Here is a 16,232-nt window from a genome sequence, read left to right on the forward strand (position 1 = left end):
AATAGAAAGGCAGCAGAAAGGCTCCCTTCTCTTTGAGGTCTCCCTTAACCACTACAACCCACGGTGACCTTTCCTTCCCCTCATACGTATAATAATTTGCATTTGACCATATCCCATACTGACGTGCATTATTAAATATGCACTCATGACCCAAGAACTCGTCTCCGCAATTATCTGCAAGGTCCTTGAGGACAAGGACCGCTTCTACTCCTCCACACTACCTATCACAGGGATTGAACCTAGCAGATGCTCAAAAGATTTAATTGCTCGGGCAATGCCACCAGCAAATAACCCCAAATCACAAAAAAAGATTTTATTATACGGTATTATGAAATTTTAGGAATAAATCTATCTCTGTGTTAATGTTTTATGCCTTGTATTCAGCAATTCCTGAGCACAAGTTCGCTGAGCTGAGCTGGGTGTTGGGAGACGGGCGCTGGGGAGTGGGGGGTGAATGTTAAAATGTATCACCAGGCCAACTAAAATATGCCCAAATGAGATTAAAGTAATTGGACTACTGAGTTTGCTTAAACGGTACCCGGTGTTTGCAAACTTCATTTAATCCCTAGAGCGGGAAGTGAGTCTCGGAGGGTCCTTACCTGCAAGCCTGCTCGCAGGTCCCCATCTCTGGGAAGTGGGCGCACGCTTGGCTAGCTCGCGCTGTGCGGTCACGGAGGCTCCTCACCACCAGGGGGAGCCGGGCCGCGCCGGGCCGCGCCGGGCCGCACCGGGCCGCGGGGCGCGCGGCGCTCTCCCGACATGCCTCGCTCCCGCCGACCCGGAAGTGGTCGCCGGTGCCGGGCCGGACGGCCGCTTAGACAAGAGCCGGGCTGCGGAGCGCCGGTGCCCGGCGGTTCCAGCCCGGCGAGGAACCCTGTGAGGCCGCGGAGGAGACGCCGCTAAGTTCACTGCAGGTGGGACTCAGCGGGGCGGGGCGCAGCGCGAGCCGTTCCCGGGCGCCCCGGTCCTCGGCGTCCGTGAGTGTTCTGTGGGCCCATGGCCCTGCCCACCCTCTGAGGTCGCGGGCCGCCGCCCTGGCACCATGAGGGCCGAAGGGTTTTCCTCGAGGGCCGCGCCCCGGCCGGAGGGGGCTGCGGAGAGGCCGAGCCGCCGAGCCACCCCTGTCGCCGGGCCCTGCCTGTAGGACGTCGGGGCCCGCCGCCCGACTCTCGTGTCCGCGCCGCAGTAGGCGCCCCATCGCCGGCTCTGACATGGAGGAGGGGGCAGCTGGTCCGGGGAGCCCCCTCCCACCCGCCATGAAGGCAGAGACCGCGACCGCGGCGCAGGAGCCCCCGGCCGGGCCCAGCGTCAGTCACCTGCTGAGTAGCCGGAAGCTGGTGGCCCTGGGGGCCGTGCTTGGCTGGCTTCTGGTCATCCACCTCCTGGTCAACGTGTGGCTCCTGTGCCTTCTGTCTGCGCTGCTGTTGGTGCTGGGAGGATGGCTGGGCGCCGACGCCATCGTGGGGCCTTCGGGTCGGCTGCACCTGGAGCGCTTCATCCCCATGGCTGTCTGCCCCCCAAACCCCGAGGCCGAGAGGCAGCTGGAGCAGGAGATCGACCGCACCATCCGGATGGTCATGCGGGACTTCGTGTCATCCTGGTATCGCACGGTGAGCCAGGAGCCTGCCTTCGAGGAGGAAATGGAGGCAGCCATGCGAGGGTTGGTCCAGGAGCTCCGGAGGAGGATGGCCAGGGTGGACAGCCATGCTCTTGCCCAGAGGGTTCTCACTCTCTGTGGTTGTCACTTGCAGAGCTATCTTCAGGCAAAGGAGGCCACGACGGGGAAGCAGAGTGGCACAGCTGAGCCCTCCCAGCTCTGGGAGGCTTACTGCCAGGCCACCGCCCCACATCCTGCAGTACAGAGTCCCAGGACTGAGGTCGCCTACACACGTGGCATTGTGAACGTGTTGCTTCAAGGCCTAGTGCCAAAGCCCCACTTGGAGACCCGGACCGGCCGCCATGTAGTGGTGGAACTCATTACTTGCAATGTCATGTTACCACTGATCAGCAAGCTCTCAGATCCGGACTGGATACACCTTGTGCTAGTGGGCATCTTTTCCAAGACCAGAACTGGCCCAGCAGGAGTGGGTAAACCACTCTGCCCAGCCAGTGCCCTGGAACAGCCCTCAGTGCCCACATCTCTGCCACTGATTGTGGAGGTCCAGAGTCTAGCAGATGCGAGAGCCCCTTCTCCAGCCCCAGTGCTCCTAAACTATAGTGAGCCTTCACACCCCTCCCCAGAAGTCGAAGAAGGCCATGAAGCACTGGAGGGAGATTTGGGGGGAGTGCTAGAAGAGAGAGAAGTAGGAAACAACTCTTCTCACTTCCTGCAGCCTCTGTTCTTGTCCGAAGACGCAGAGCTGGAGTCTCCGTTGTCTGAACTGGGCAAAGAAACCATCATGCTCGTGAACCCAGGCACCTTCCTCTCTGCCAGGATTCAGGACTCCCTGTGTGCCCTAGGGGGTTCCCAGGCTCTGGAGTCTAAGGATGAAGAGGGATCTGAAGGAATTGAAGGGGCAGAAGCTGAGGAGGGTCCAGGAACAGAAACAGAGACCGGCCTGCTTGTCTCCATGCTGAATTCCTGCCCAGAGATCCAGATTGACACAGCAGACAAGGACGTAGAGCAGGGAGATGTCACCTCTCTTACAACTTTGCTGGCCAGTCCAGAAAGGATGTGTCCCCCACGACCCTCGTGCTTAGAGAAAGATCTCACCAATGGTGTGAGCTCCCTAGATCCTAGTCTCCCACAGGTACTGCTCTCCTCCTCTCCACCTGGTCCCCAGAGCTCAGCCACCTTCAGCTTTGAGCCCCTGAGCAGTCCAGATGGCCCCGTTATCATCCAGAACCTTCGTATTACCGGCACCATTACTGCTCGAGAGCACAGCGGCACCGGATTCCACCCATACACGCTCTACACGGTGAAGGTAACAGGGTTAGAACTGTGGTTGTCCACTCTGGTCTGGGAATGAGTCGGAAAGCAGAGTCAGTGAAGCTAGTGTTTTGAGAGGGAGAGGCTACTCTTACTTAGTCTGCTATGGTTAATTCAGCCAGCATCTGTATGTGAATGGTCTGAAGCTCATTTGTGAAGCAGAGTAGGCCTCTGTCTGATACCCTCACAAACAACCCTAGAATCTTGGTCTACTGAGAGTCATATTTTTCAGTGGTTCCCAATGGATACAGTCTTGTCCAGAGATTCTTTCCAAACTTCTTCCCTGCTAATTTCTTTCTTTTTTTAAGTACTGGTATCTTTCATACTTTTTGTTTTAGGAAGGAAGGTTATTTACCTATATATACATCGAAAGGTAGCAAGTTCTTCATTCCTAGAGATGTTTAAGAGCAGTAGTAGGAACTGCTTGGCAGAAATGATATGAAGGGGGTTCATGGATCAGGTGGCTGGTTCGATTAGAGCAGCAGCTCCCTAAAGCTGGTTTGGGGATAAGCTGCCTCCAAGTCAACTGGAGAGTTGTATTTTTAAAAAATACGAATCTTGGGGCCCATTCTTGGGAAATTCTCATTCAGAATCCGTCAGCGCCTATCAGAATCCGTATTCTGACAGCAGAGTTTGTAGCCCAAGTGATTTTGAGGTGCAGCCAAGCTTGGGACCGTGTCAGTATCAAATAGTGTCCCTCAAGGAGCAGACTGTTCCACAGAGAGCATCATAACTCCCAGGTGCTCCAAGTCTGAGAGCTCTAACCTGAATTCCACCTGCATGTCTTACCTAGACCCTTCCTTCTCAGTACTGGTCTCAGGGACTACTTTGCTCATTTCAGCTCATAAGGAATACCTCTCTCTGCCTCTAGAAAAATTTTAAACACCAGCCTCAAGTCCCACCAACAAGGAGATCGTTTCTTCCATCACTTGCCACAGTATAATACCTTAACCAAACAATAACAGTAACCTACTCTTAATGAGAACAAGCACATATATTGTTCTTGCACAGAATTTATTATATCTTAACTACTCTGTCAAAAAGTCTCCCCCTGTAGGTATGAAGTTGCAGCTTTCATGCTGTTCAGGGTGCTCGCTCTGGGGGAACTTTCAGCACCGTTGTCATTTCCCACATACCAGCTCTCCAAGCCTATGAAGGCAGCAGACTCTGACCCCTTAAAACATCTCTAGTCTCCACATGACTTCTCATCATACAGATGACCTGTGCTCGGGAAGAAAAATTCAGCGTCACTCCCAAGAATGATAATTAATTTGCCCAAAGCAAAACAAAAACACATGTTCCTTTAATGCATTCCAGGCAAACAAATGATTTTTGTTCATCGGCTGTTTTGGATTATTTGTTCTTCCCCCAACTAATATAGATAATCACTGCTTGCGTGTAATGACAAGATGGTTATCCCCTTATAACATCCAACCCCATAATTAGGGATGAAAGAGGCAGTGTCATTTTTATCAGTGTTGTACCTTCTTTTTTATCCTGTGTCTTCGGGATTTGAAAAGAGTTATGAGTAAAGAGAGTGTTTGCAGGGAGAGCTTTGAGATGGAAGAAGGAGTGGAGGGCAGTAAAACTCATTTTTCACTTCCTAGGCCACGTCTGTTGGGAAATGCATGTCGTTCCGTAATTCACTCAGTTTGAGTTACTCATTACAACTTAGAGCAACAGTCAGATCTAATACGTTCAGGAACAGAATAGGAGCATCTTGCTCCGTTTACCCCTACTCTACTCTTATTGTGTGGCCAGTAAGCTGATGCAGTAAACAAATTTGTTCACCCGGCAGTATGAGACCGCCCTTGACTGCGAGAGCAGCAGTGGCCTGCAGCAGCTGGCCTACCACACCGTGAACCGCCGTTACCGAGAGTTCCTGAATCTGCAGACCCGTCTGGAGGAGAAATCCGATCTACGAAAGTTCATCAAAAGTCAGGAGTTACCCCAGCCCCAGAATGCCTGCTTGCTGTTCACATCCAGCCACCCTGATCTGAGAGGCTGGAGGCCTGTTGGTTTGTGGGGAGGGTGGAGGGGGAGAGTGCAGCCTCAGGGATCCTGTGCTCCCCCAGTTTGCTTTTGGGTATTTCGGGTTTTAGTGCTGGACGGTGCTAATGACATTCTTTCCGAGGTGCTTCTTTGCCACCGAATGCTTTGTTCTGGGGCCCCATCTAGTTTAAGCTTAGGAAGGAAACTTCCACAGTCCACCTTTGCCTGTGAGGTAGTGTGAGGTGTTAAATTAACTTTTCCAAATTCATAGGTCGATTGCTCTTAGATATTAAAATATCATCTAGAAATCCTTGCCAGCTTTCCTTTAACAACAGGCTTTTTGGTGTGCTGTTTGGTACTTGTGAGGCACAGGAACAATAAGAAAACATAAAATTTTACTCGAAAAATAAGCTAGTAAGCAGCTGCTTTGTTTTTTAAAAAAATGCCAGCGATCACTCAAACATTTTAATAAGTTTTGGCATAAATTGTGTATTTCAGTTGCACATTTTCTTTCTTAGTAACAATAATTGATACCGAAAATATATGCCCAGTTCTCTACTAAGCACTTTATACTTATTAGCTCTTTTAGTTCTCATAACAGTCTATAAGATAGATACTATCATTATGCCCATTTTACAGAAAAGAAACAAAGAAAGATTAGGCAAGTTGCCTAAGGTCATTATTATAGTAGGGCTTGGAGCCAAAATTTAAACTTCCGGGCCCTTATTCATAACCACTATAGTGTTTGGCCTCTTATACCTTAATATTATCATTAATAAGAAAAGTAGATTGTCTGTATTATATCCCTGGGGTATATTTGGAACTCCTGAAGTAAAAAAAATCCGAAGGAGGGGAGGACCCGGGGAGGGACTCTGAAGGGATGAGCCCCAGGCCTTGGGACCCAGCCCCCTCGCCAGCCTCGGGCCGCCTCTCAGCTCCAGCCGGCAGGTGAGGGAACACAAATCCCCGGGAAATGCATTCAACAGTTCTATTTCCTTTACACACAGGACGCTTTTTATATGGAATGGCTCGTAGTGAATGTTAATGAATTAACTTCGGGCTTTTTTTAAGATGTGAAGGGTCCTAAGAAGCTCTTTCCAGATCTTCCATTTGGAAACATGGATAGTGACAGAGTGGAAGCCCGCAAGAGCCTCTTGGAATCATTCCTGAAGGTCAGCACCCTCTGCTCTCGTTCCAGCCACCAGGCAGACACCCAAGCCAAGGTGGAGAGAGCTGGGGACCAGAATTTCTCTTTGAAGTCCTTGTGTCTCTTGCAGCAACTCTGTGCCATTCCTGAGATCGCTAACAGTGAGGAGATGCAGGAGTTCCTTGCTCTGAACACAGATGCTCGTATTGCCTTTGTCAAGAAACCGTTCATGGTCTCCAGAATAGACAAGGTACGAGCGGGGCCGCCGTGCTCAACCTTAGTTTCTCATCAGTGTGGAGGCGGGGGTGGGAGACGCAGCACCCAGCAGTAAGTGGAACACGCACTGGGATTTTCAAGACCTGTTGCCAGTATTGGTTAGGTCGTCTACTTGCCGGACAACAGTGAACAGCTAATGAGGATACGATACCCCGCCACAGTCGGTGTACACACGTCTCCCAGGGATGTCATGGCGTTGCGATTCCAGGGGAGGCATGTAAGGGTGCTTCTGCATCTCCACAGATAGGTGGGGCAGCAAGGTCTCTCCCGGAGACGAAGGTCATTCCCAGGGTCGGTCACTCAGGAAAGAGCCCTAAGACAGGACACCGAGCTGGACTTAGCTTTGTGTAGTGATTCTCTGCTGGAGAACAGAGTGTGAGAGAACTGTACCTTCTTCGAGATGGTAACTCAGAACCTTTGGAGACGGTAGGAGAAGGACATTTGAGCACCACACTGGAGCCTGTGAGCAGAGGTTGCCAACTGATTTTAGCACCTCCAGGGCAGAAGGCTGAGGTTTCTGCTTATCAAAAAATGCATATGTTTTAAGAGGTTAGAAAACACTGACTTTTGTGGCAGAAGAGGCCACTCCCTCTTCTCATCTAGACTTCAGGGGATAAAGTGATACAGTGGAACTTCATGTGGTGGGAGTTAGGAGACATTCACTGCTGGGAGGAAAAAACTGCAAATCAGAAAGGGATAGACGAGGTAAAATCCCCAGAGTTCCCTGCAGGTGTGTTCCTCCATGCTGACGTGTTCCTTCATTGATTTTTTCAACATCTGCCCCCTGCATGCCTACTTAAAGCCACGTACTGTATGCGTTGCTGATGATACAGGAGTGAACAAGACAGATATGCACCCTCACCGCAGACTACCGTCCTGTGAGCCGAGAGAGCGAGTTGTATTTTCTCAGCTACGTTATCCGCATTCATGCGGTTCTCTGTGTTCTTGCCCTGGGTTGCTGTCCCCCAGTCTTTACTGTGGTCCTGCTTGACCATTTCAGCCTTGCCTCGGCTGTGCTGGCTGTGCTCGTGGAGGGCTAGCACAGAAGAAAGTCAAGCAGGTGCTGCGCTGCTCTGAGCCAGCAGTGTTCATTAATGAGCCAGAGGCACCAAAGGAAAAGTAAACGTCTCCTTCCATTTGGATATTTTAGGGTTTCATTTGTTTGTTCTTTTTCCTTTTTAGCAAATGTCTGTATGTCATTTTCCCATTCTGAGAAATAGAAATAATTTTTACTCTTCAGTGAGGATTGTTTCATTTCGTCCTTATGAGTAGAGAAGTTTATATCAATTCCAGATTCCTTAACTTTAACCTGAGTGGTTTTTGTTATTCTTTCTCTAGTTAAAGAAGAGAAATTGTTCGAATTAACTGAAAAACCAGATTTTTTACTCTATGTGAATTGCTCTGAGCATTTTTATATCACATATGTTTCTAGAGGGTATTTCTTAATCTTTATCACTCTTTCTTTTCTCCATATATTCCTGTCTGTATTCCTTCCACTTAGTCACATCTTGGTGAAAGTATTATCAGTTTGGAAATGAAAAATCATTCTTCTGTATGAGGACTTTCCTGGTGGGTCAGTGGTTGAGAATCCACCTGCCATTGCAGGGACACAGGTTCCAGCCCTGGTCTGGGAAGATCCCACATGCCGGGGAGCAACTAATCCCATGTGCCACAACTACTGAGCCTCTGCTCTAGAGCCCGCGAGCCACAACTACTGAACCCTCGTGCTGCAACTGCTGAAGCCTGCATGCCTAGAGCCCGTGCTCTGCGACAAGAGAAGCCACCACAGTGAGAAGCCCGCGCACCACAACGAAGAGTAGCCCCTGCTTGCCGCAACTAGAGAAAGCCCACACGCAGCAACGAAGACCCAACGTGGCAAAAAAAAAAAAAAATTCTTCTGTATGAAAAGAAAAAAATTGAAAATGAAAAGTATTTCACCAGCCTGTAGAACTTCCAGATTATTATTTATCCCATTGTTTTGGCTTCTTTTCCCATGACATTGTTTGTCTTAACTCTGTGAGGAAGACTTTTATGGCCAGAGAGAAAAGGGGAGAGAGTTTCCACTAAGTCATTAGCTAGTGTCTGTGTGGATAGCTAAGGCTCTGCTAGATAGGCCAGCCGTCTACTTGTCCTGGGTGCAGAAAGCACCTTTGTGGTTTCTGTCTGACCCTGCATCTCTGACCCCTGCAGGTGGTGGTGAGCGCTATCGTGGACACCTTGAAGACAGCATTTCCTCGCTCTGAGCCCCAGAGCCCCACAGAGGAGCTGAGTGAGGCCGAGACAGAAAGCAAGCCCCAGCCAGAAGGCAAGAAGGCTACCAAGTGAGAAACCATTCCCAGTTCTCAGGTTGATCCCCAGTTTTCAGCCAAAGCCCATTCCCACACTTAGGCCCTAGAAGAGAGGAGATGGGTCATACCTACCAATTTTTATACAAAGCCAGACCACAGACTGAGCCTGAGATCCTGCACAGGCACACTTGCTGAATGTTTGTCTTGCCATGAGAACCCAGGGCCCCAACTGACCAGAGAATTTTGATTAGAAGGAAAATTCTGGAATATGGATATTCTCCTTTTTTATTCCCCTGGAAAATTGAGATGTTTCTTTCCCTTTAAGAGTTAAGGCTTATGACTGATCTCTGTTTGTCATCGTTTCTGGAAATCTTGGCTCAGAAGTTGAGTGTACTAGCAGTAAACAGAAATGGGCTAGAATGGACACCTACAGGGCCGATTTTGGTCACTGGCTATTGCTGCTACTCTCTCCTGCACTAGGGTCCCAGGTGCTCTCTGGCAGCACTCAGAGCCAGCACGTGGAAAGGAAGGGCACCACACTTTCCTTCCTGGACACTTCGTATCTGTATCTGGGCCATTACGAAGGGAGAGAGAGAATGGGGGATGGGGGTTGTAGAATGTGTGTGTGTCTGTCTGTCATGTGTCATGTTTCATGGGCCGGCAATAACACTCACAATCCTTAGCCTTTTTTTTTTACTGGGCCCATTTTTGAAGGGTAACCATGGTGCCTGTGCTTATAAGAACGCTGTTCCTTGAAACATTGAGGTTAGCACTTGTGGTTCTTTCCCTGGTTTTATTTGGAACACAAGGGGAAGAGTGGATGTGCAAAAAGGTGTGAACAACAAGGACAACCTTGGTCCGTGCCACTTGTCTGTTTAATCTTCAACAAATGTTTAATGAGTGCATAGTATGTGCTAGCCACTCTTCTAGCCTATGGGAATACAACCGTGACAGACTGGTCCTTATTTTACATTAGCAAAAGTCCTTTCACAAATGCAGGGTAGGCATAGCTTAGTGCAAGTGTTGCACTGTATATTAAGAATTGCAAGAATATATATTGTTTGGGGGTTTTCAGGGCTAGGTCTCTCTGACCCTGAACCATAGTAAGCTCCTAAGAATAAGTATGGGTGTTCTTGTCTTGAGGTATTAATACCTGTCAGCCCTTTTGTATGGGGATCAAGACCATGAATTACATACTGTTTCTGCTCTTCGTTTCTGTACCAGGTCCAGACTGAGGTTCTCATCCAGTAAAATTGCTCCAGCACTGAATATAACTGAGACACACGAGAAGATTCTCTATTGTCTCCGGGAAGGCAGTGTGGTAAGAAGTCCCTGGAGAATTCTTGGACTTAATAGCTGGGATGTTGCATCTGCAGTTATAGGCAGCTGAGACAGTCTCCAAAATCAGAAAGGACTTGGGTGCCTTCCTAAAGGACTTAACCAACATCTGGGTCTCTGATTTTTATTCTAGGAGTATTTTCTCAGAGTGGTTTGGAATTCCTACTAGTTCTGGGTTGGCAGGTTGGCTTCTCAAGAGTTGTGGGCTTCGAATAATGGATGAGAGAATGAGAAAGCCAGTTCCTGGAAGAAAACCCAAAGTTTTTGTGGCAAGTGAGACTACAGAGGCATGGTTTTCCTTGCAATTTAGGTTAAAAAAAAAAAAACTTAGGTGGTCACAGAGTCAGTGGGTCCTCTACTTATGACACTTGCAGGGAAGGAACAGAGGAACCACAAGTGCTGCAGTTGGCCTGATGCTTTCTGCATTCTTCATGTGACATGCCACTGGCTCTTTCTTCAGGAGTCAGAGATCCTCTCCATGTCTGGGATGGAATCCTTTATTGAAAAGCAGACAAAGTTACTAGAAACGCAGCCAGCAGAAGCCCCAGGAAAAGATTCTGAACAAATCTCCAAGGGATGTGTGGATGACTGCGTGTCAGGTGCAGCCATGCCAGCCCAAGACCTCAGCAACAGTGATCCAGGTAAGTGACAGAGAAGGGAGCCAGGGTACAGTCCACCTGGGACCTGGGACTGTTGGGATTCATTGCTTCAGTTTCTCATCTGTTCAGCTAAGCAAGCCAGGTGTTAAACACTAATGTTTGAGGTACTCTGCTGGGATACGGAGAGGAATACGACACAGTCCCAGAGCTGAGTCGAGCAGAGGAGCGTGGCTCGTAAACGGGGAGTTCCAGCAAGATAAGATCTACGGTTATAATACCATCATTATTTATTTTTGGCATGCTTTGGCATATCTTTGGGCGACTCCCTTTATTTAGAAATTTTCTTCCCTTGATGTCTGTGGTGCCACTTCCCTGGTTCTCTTTCTGCCCCTCTTGTGGCCCTGCCTCAGTCCCCTTCGCTGGCTCCTCAGCCTTCCAGAGCTTTATTTTTGGCTCTCTGTTCTTACTCTGCACATTCCTGGGTTATCTCATCTGTTGGTTGGTTTCAGCCCTAACACATATGGTGGTGATGCCTCAATACTGGAGGTGTATTTCCAACTGCCTACTGGAAGTCCACACGTAGATGTACTATAGGGCAGCTGAAATACAGCATTCACAGAATGGAATTTATCTTTTCCCCTGGATCTGTTCCTTCTGGTTTACTTACTGCTGTGGCAAATGACACCACCAAGTTACCCAAGGTAGAGCAGAGAGGAAGAGGTGAGGACACCACTCTCGCCTCGTAAGCATATGAGGCAGGGCAGGTTTACTTCCCAGCAGTGCAGATGTTTTCTACAGAGTAAAAATTGGGAGCCCTGGATATTAGTAGGTTTGCAGAACTAGAATATTTTATAAGAAGAAAGTTTTTCAAATCCCCCAAAACAAAGGCTCCCGCTGAAAAGATCACAAAATCTTGGGTTCAGAAAAGGAAAAAGGACTGATTTCACCATTGTTTCTCAGGTGCCCACAGTCACCTGACCTCTGCTCTACGGACCTCAGCTTAACTCTGTGAAAAATGGAGTTTACAACCCCATCTCTGTTCACAGAGCTTACATCTCACTGGTTAAGTAAATGAAGTGTTACGACAGCAGAATCATCAGAGAGCTCTAAGAAATTATAAATAAGATGGGATGGGTAAAATAATATAATTCTAGCCAAAATCAAGTCTTTAAATTTTGAACGTTATATCTCTAAAGGGATAATTTATGCCTGAGCCCTTCTGCCAGCCCTGAGAGACTCAACATGCTCATGTGGTAGATAATTTACCACTTTTATCAAGAGGACCCGGTGCCTTGTTTGCTTTTGCTTATTTTTTACTGCTATGACTAATTGTCACCACGTGATGGCAGCTCTGGGTAAATGCTAAACCTGAGAAAATGATAGAATTGAAGAGGGTGAATAAGGAATGCTATTTTCCAAGGAACTGATTATCCCATTTTGAGCAAATGACTAGAAAGCAGACATATCAGCTCCCATGCCCCCTTGAAATACAGTACAGAAAAAAGAAAATATATACTGGATGGGATTAAGAAGAAAGTAAGGTTCAGTTCTAGCAGATTTATCCAAATTTGAAATCATTCATGTTCTAAAGAACCCTTAAGCAAGGAATGCTGGGGCAGGCTGGTGCAGAGAATACCCTTTGGTCCTAGGCTAATAAAATGATTGTTGGTGATTAATTATAACATTAATCACAGCTGTAGCTGTGGTTATAGCTGAGGTTTATTCAGGAACAGTATGTATTTCTGGGGCAGTTTCCTGTGAAGCAAATCAGAAGTGACATGGAACCCCATGAACAGGGTTAGGGAACAGCGCTTGCATCCATAAAATACATCTGTTTAAGAGAGTTCAGCTCAGCATGGGTATGAGCGTATTTGTGGTCCTTCCAGTCTTTGAAACAGGAGAGAAATGAGTAATTGTCATAGCATTTTACCAAAGGTATAGTGTTTTTCCTACAACCACATATTATCTCAAAATGGAACTGAAATCTCCTGGATCCTAACCCGTCAGCTCTGTGTAATGGAGATGCTTTCAAAGCAACGTTTTTTACAGAAAAGTGAATCCCAGATCTGCTCACAACATTTCCTTGCTACTTTGTGGAGGCTGGTGGAATACAAGGATGGAGGGGAGTGGACCTTGCCGGTTCCCGTTAGTCACCAGTTGTGAGCACTTCCTTGGAACAAAATGTATTCAGCTTCCTGGGGGAAGTACAAAAGAAACAGAAGCTAGGGAGGCAAAATAATTATATGCAAAATCTTTTTAAAGATAAACAATACTTACTAAGTGACTAAGGAACATAAAAGAATTGTAAAGAAATACAGAGCCTGTTACTGAACTTGGTAGAAATGAAGTAAACATCTCTTGAAAACAGATAGATTACAAAAATTTAAGACGACTGATATAAAGATGGAGAAGACCCAGTGCACTGAAATGTGTTCCTCAAGTATGGGTCTCTTCTGAGTTACTCTTGATGCCTTTTCATTCCCCAGGAACAGAGACAGAGTTGGCTGACACAGCCCTGGATCTGCTTCTTTTGCTGCTGATGGAACAGTGGAGATGGCTATGTACGGAGAACGTGCAGAAAGTTATTCATCTCATCTTTGGGACCCTGATTCAGAGGTAGGACTGCTTCACATTAGAGTCTCAGGTTGGACAGGGGTTGGATGTGATGCCCAATTCTCCACTAGAAAGGGAAAGTATAGAGTCCAGGAAACCTGTGGCCATAAGAGAAGATAAAATCTCTGTTCTAGGGGTACAGGGATGAAGAGTGCCTGGAGAGTATCACCTTGTTGTCTAAAGTGTGAATGGGTCTGCTTCTGTAAGACTTCTGGCATCATCCACTGAATGACAGGCACTACCTGTGATCTCAGATACTTCAGCTGAACTCTTCCTCCTCTAGGATCAGTTCTCCACCCAGTTTTATCCCCGGGCCCTATACCTTCCACCTTGTTACAGTGGATGTGTCTCTTAACTAACAGTGTATAGTCACTGTGACGATAAGCAACAAGAAAGACAAGGAGAAAACTGGTCAGTGCTCAAAATAAAGATTATTTTCTCCGGGAGGGGTGTACATATTCACTACTGAAGAAGCACTTACTGACACAGGATGGTAAGGAATAGAAAGATACTTGGATTTAAAACTTAGATTTTATAATTCAGGCTTTGTTATCCCAACACCACTTGAATCTCCTGAAAGATTTGTACATAGATGGAGTTTTTAGCTACTGACTACCTAACCATGAAACTGATGCAAGCTTTGCTGAACTGAAGGCCAGAGACACTGTCTCTGAACCAGACAGACGCAATAGTGCTTTGAGCTTTGGCCACTGTTGCGTGAGACATCCTGGCAGATCCCAGAGTAAGAAGAAGCCAATTCCTGAACTCTTCTGTTAGCATGTGGCTCATGCTAATAGGCCACTCAGAAAATAAAAATAAAAACTTAAGAATTATGTATCTATCCTGCAACAAGTAGGAAATCCATTAACAACAAGCAGTTAAATTGCCCCTTCCACACTTAAAGTTACATAGGATCAGGGAGTCTTAATAAGGTTTCATCGTTAGGAAACTAAGTGAAAGAAGAGGATGCACGTTTATATTTGCTGAGTGTTTATCATTTCCATCACCTGACCTCTGTTGGCATATATTTTCTTACAGCAACCAAGTGAGGTAGGTAGCCCCATTTCACAGAATAAGAAAGTAGAGCTTGGCAAGGTCAGGCAACATACCCAAGGTCATAGTAAATGACACAGTGGAATTTGAAACTGGATGTGCACAACTCCAAAGCCAACGTGCTTCTTCCTACGCATCGCAGCCTGAAGACTGGTCTCCGTGTGAAGCCCACGTATAAAATGCTGACTGGTCTCTGTGCCTCGCTTTCACCCTTGTCCCTCCTCCATACTCAGCTCTGCCTCAAGGCTGCTTTTTCTGAAAAGCAAATATGAACATATATCCTGCACTTAATATTCATCAGGGTGCTCTGTTGCCTACAAGAGTGATTTTCCCAACATGCTTTCCAGAGTTCTAGGGTTCCACAGAGGCGCTTCAGAAGCCAACTTGGAAGCCACGGGGAAAACCGAGTGGACCATTTTGATCAGTTAAATAGACTGGGGGTCTAGATAAGGTTTTGTTTGAAAAAGGGCTCCACTGTGTTTAAAATATATATTCATTTATTGTAGTAAAATTCCAACTCCTTTCTTGTGTGATCTGGTCCCAGCCTCACTTCAGTTCTCCCCATGCACGCCACCCACCGTGGCCTCAGTGCTCTGTGGATGCTCTTCCTTCAGGCCTCTCTTCATCCTCTGGTCTCTGCCTGATTGTCTTCTCTACTCGTTCTTTTCCTGCTCTCTCCCTGTGTCCTGAACTTCCCGTCTTCTTGTCTTCTTGGCCTACTGCTAAATATTTTTTAAAAATTAACATTCAGGGTCATTTATTCTGTGAAACTTTTTATGGCATCCTCTCCCATTTTCCCCTGGATCTAAGGAGTCTTCTTCTCTAGTCAAAGTTTTGATAATAATACTTAACACAGTATATTAGAGAAATGGTCTACTTTCCCAAAACTAGTGAACCACCCAGCGTATCAGTTTTCCCCCACGGTATTTGGCAATATCTGGAAATATTTTTGGTTGTCACAACTGGGAAGGGAGGCAGGATGTGACTAGAGGCCAGGGATGCTGCTAAACATCCTGCACCCAGGAGAGCACCCTCTCCGCCCCAAGCAACAACGAATTATCCTACGCTGAATAGGATGTATCTACATCCTCAGTAGTGCAGAGGTTGAGAAACCTTGCCCTAGACCAGTGGTTCTTTAAGGGCCAGAACTGGCTTATGTCCCCAGCAGCTTCCACAGGGCCTGGGACATAGAAGATGCTCATTAAATATTGGACAAAAGAATAAACATTTCCCTTCTCAATACCTTTATACTGGAAAGTAGAGTCTTCGTATGTTTTCTTCAGTCATGTGTGAATGTTGCTGATTGAGGCTTCATTTCTCTTCCTTTGTTAGGCTTATCTTTGCTCACCTTCCCCCAAAATGGGAACATCCTAAACGAGCTAGTGTGTCGTCGTTGACTCCCCACCTCCTGAAGTCATTTACATGATAAATTGGTTTCAGAACACAAGAAATTACTCAGTAGTAACAGAAAAGTACAGATGAATCTGGAGAAATTCAAAAAGGATTGAGATTCATATATAAAAAAGGTAGGAAGGTTACCTGAAGTTTGAATGACCCAGAATATTAAAGAGCTTGGGCCAGAAAGGAGAGAGAAGTGTATTTGGGGAATTACAGGAAGGTCATTGAAGAAATGGTATTTTATGTAGCTAGGGAGCTTTAATACAAGAATTTAATCCGGGGGAATTGCAGGCTGTGAGAATTCCAGGCCGGGCTGCATTACCTCAGTGGGCGATGATCATAAATTGCCTCGTGATAGGGAGGAGACAGTAAGGTGGAGGGTGGGGTGTGAAGTAAATAGACGGTGCTCTCTGGTGTGAGTACTGACTTGACCCGACCATAGACATGGGTAAGCCTGCATTGTGGCAAACATCCCACTTTACCTTAAAATACTCCTCTCTCTCTCCAGCTGGGTGATTGTTTTGGTCTTATTCCTTTATTCACTGAAAAAATATTAAGAGCTGGTCAGTATAAGACATGATCCCTACTTTTACATATTT

At 47.0% G+C, this 16,232-nt stretch overlaps 1 protein-coding gene across 1 annotated transcript in view; it reads left to right on the forward strand.

Moving 5' to 3' along the window:
• The first annotated feature begins 777 nt into the window (after positions 1 to 777).
• The window catches only part of SNX19 (sorting nexin 19), a 47,978-nt gene continuing 32,523 nt past the window's right edge, over positions 778 to 16,232 (forward strand). The window contains 8 exon segments of the mRNA XM_033861768.2: positions 778 to 2,924; positions 4,728 to 4,866; positions 5,993 to 6,093; positions 6,199 to 6,318; positions 8,535 to 8,665; positions 9,857 to 9,953; positions 10,431 to 10,611; positions 13,056 to 13,185. Coding sequence (XP_033717659.2) covers positions 1,212 to 2,924; positions 4,728 to 4,866; positions 5,993 to 6,093; positions 6,199 to 6,318; positions 8,535 to 8,665; positions 9,857 to 9,953; positions 10,431 to 10,611; positions 13,056 to 13,185 — 2,612 coding nt within the window. The 5' untranslated portion in view covers positions 778 to 1,211.

The sequence above is a fragment of the Tursiops truncatus genome, chromosome 8, assembly GCF_011762595.2.
Source record: "Tursiops truncatus isolate mTurTru1 chromosome 8, mTurTru1.mat.Y, whole genome shotgun sequence".
In the NCBI taxonomy this organism is placed as follows: Eukaryota; Metazoa; Chordata; class Mammalia; order Artiodactyla; family Delphinidae; genus Tursiops; species Tursiops truncatus.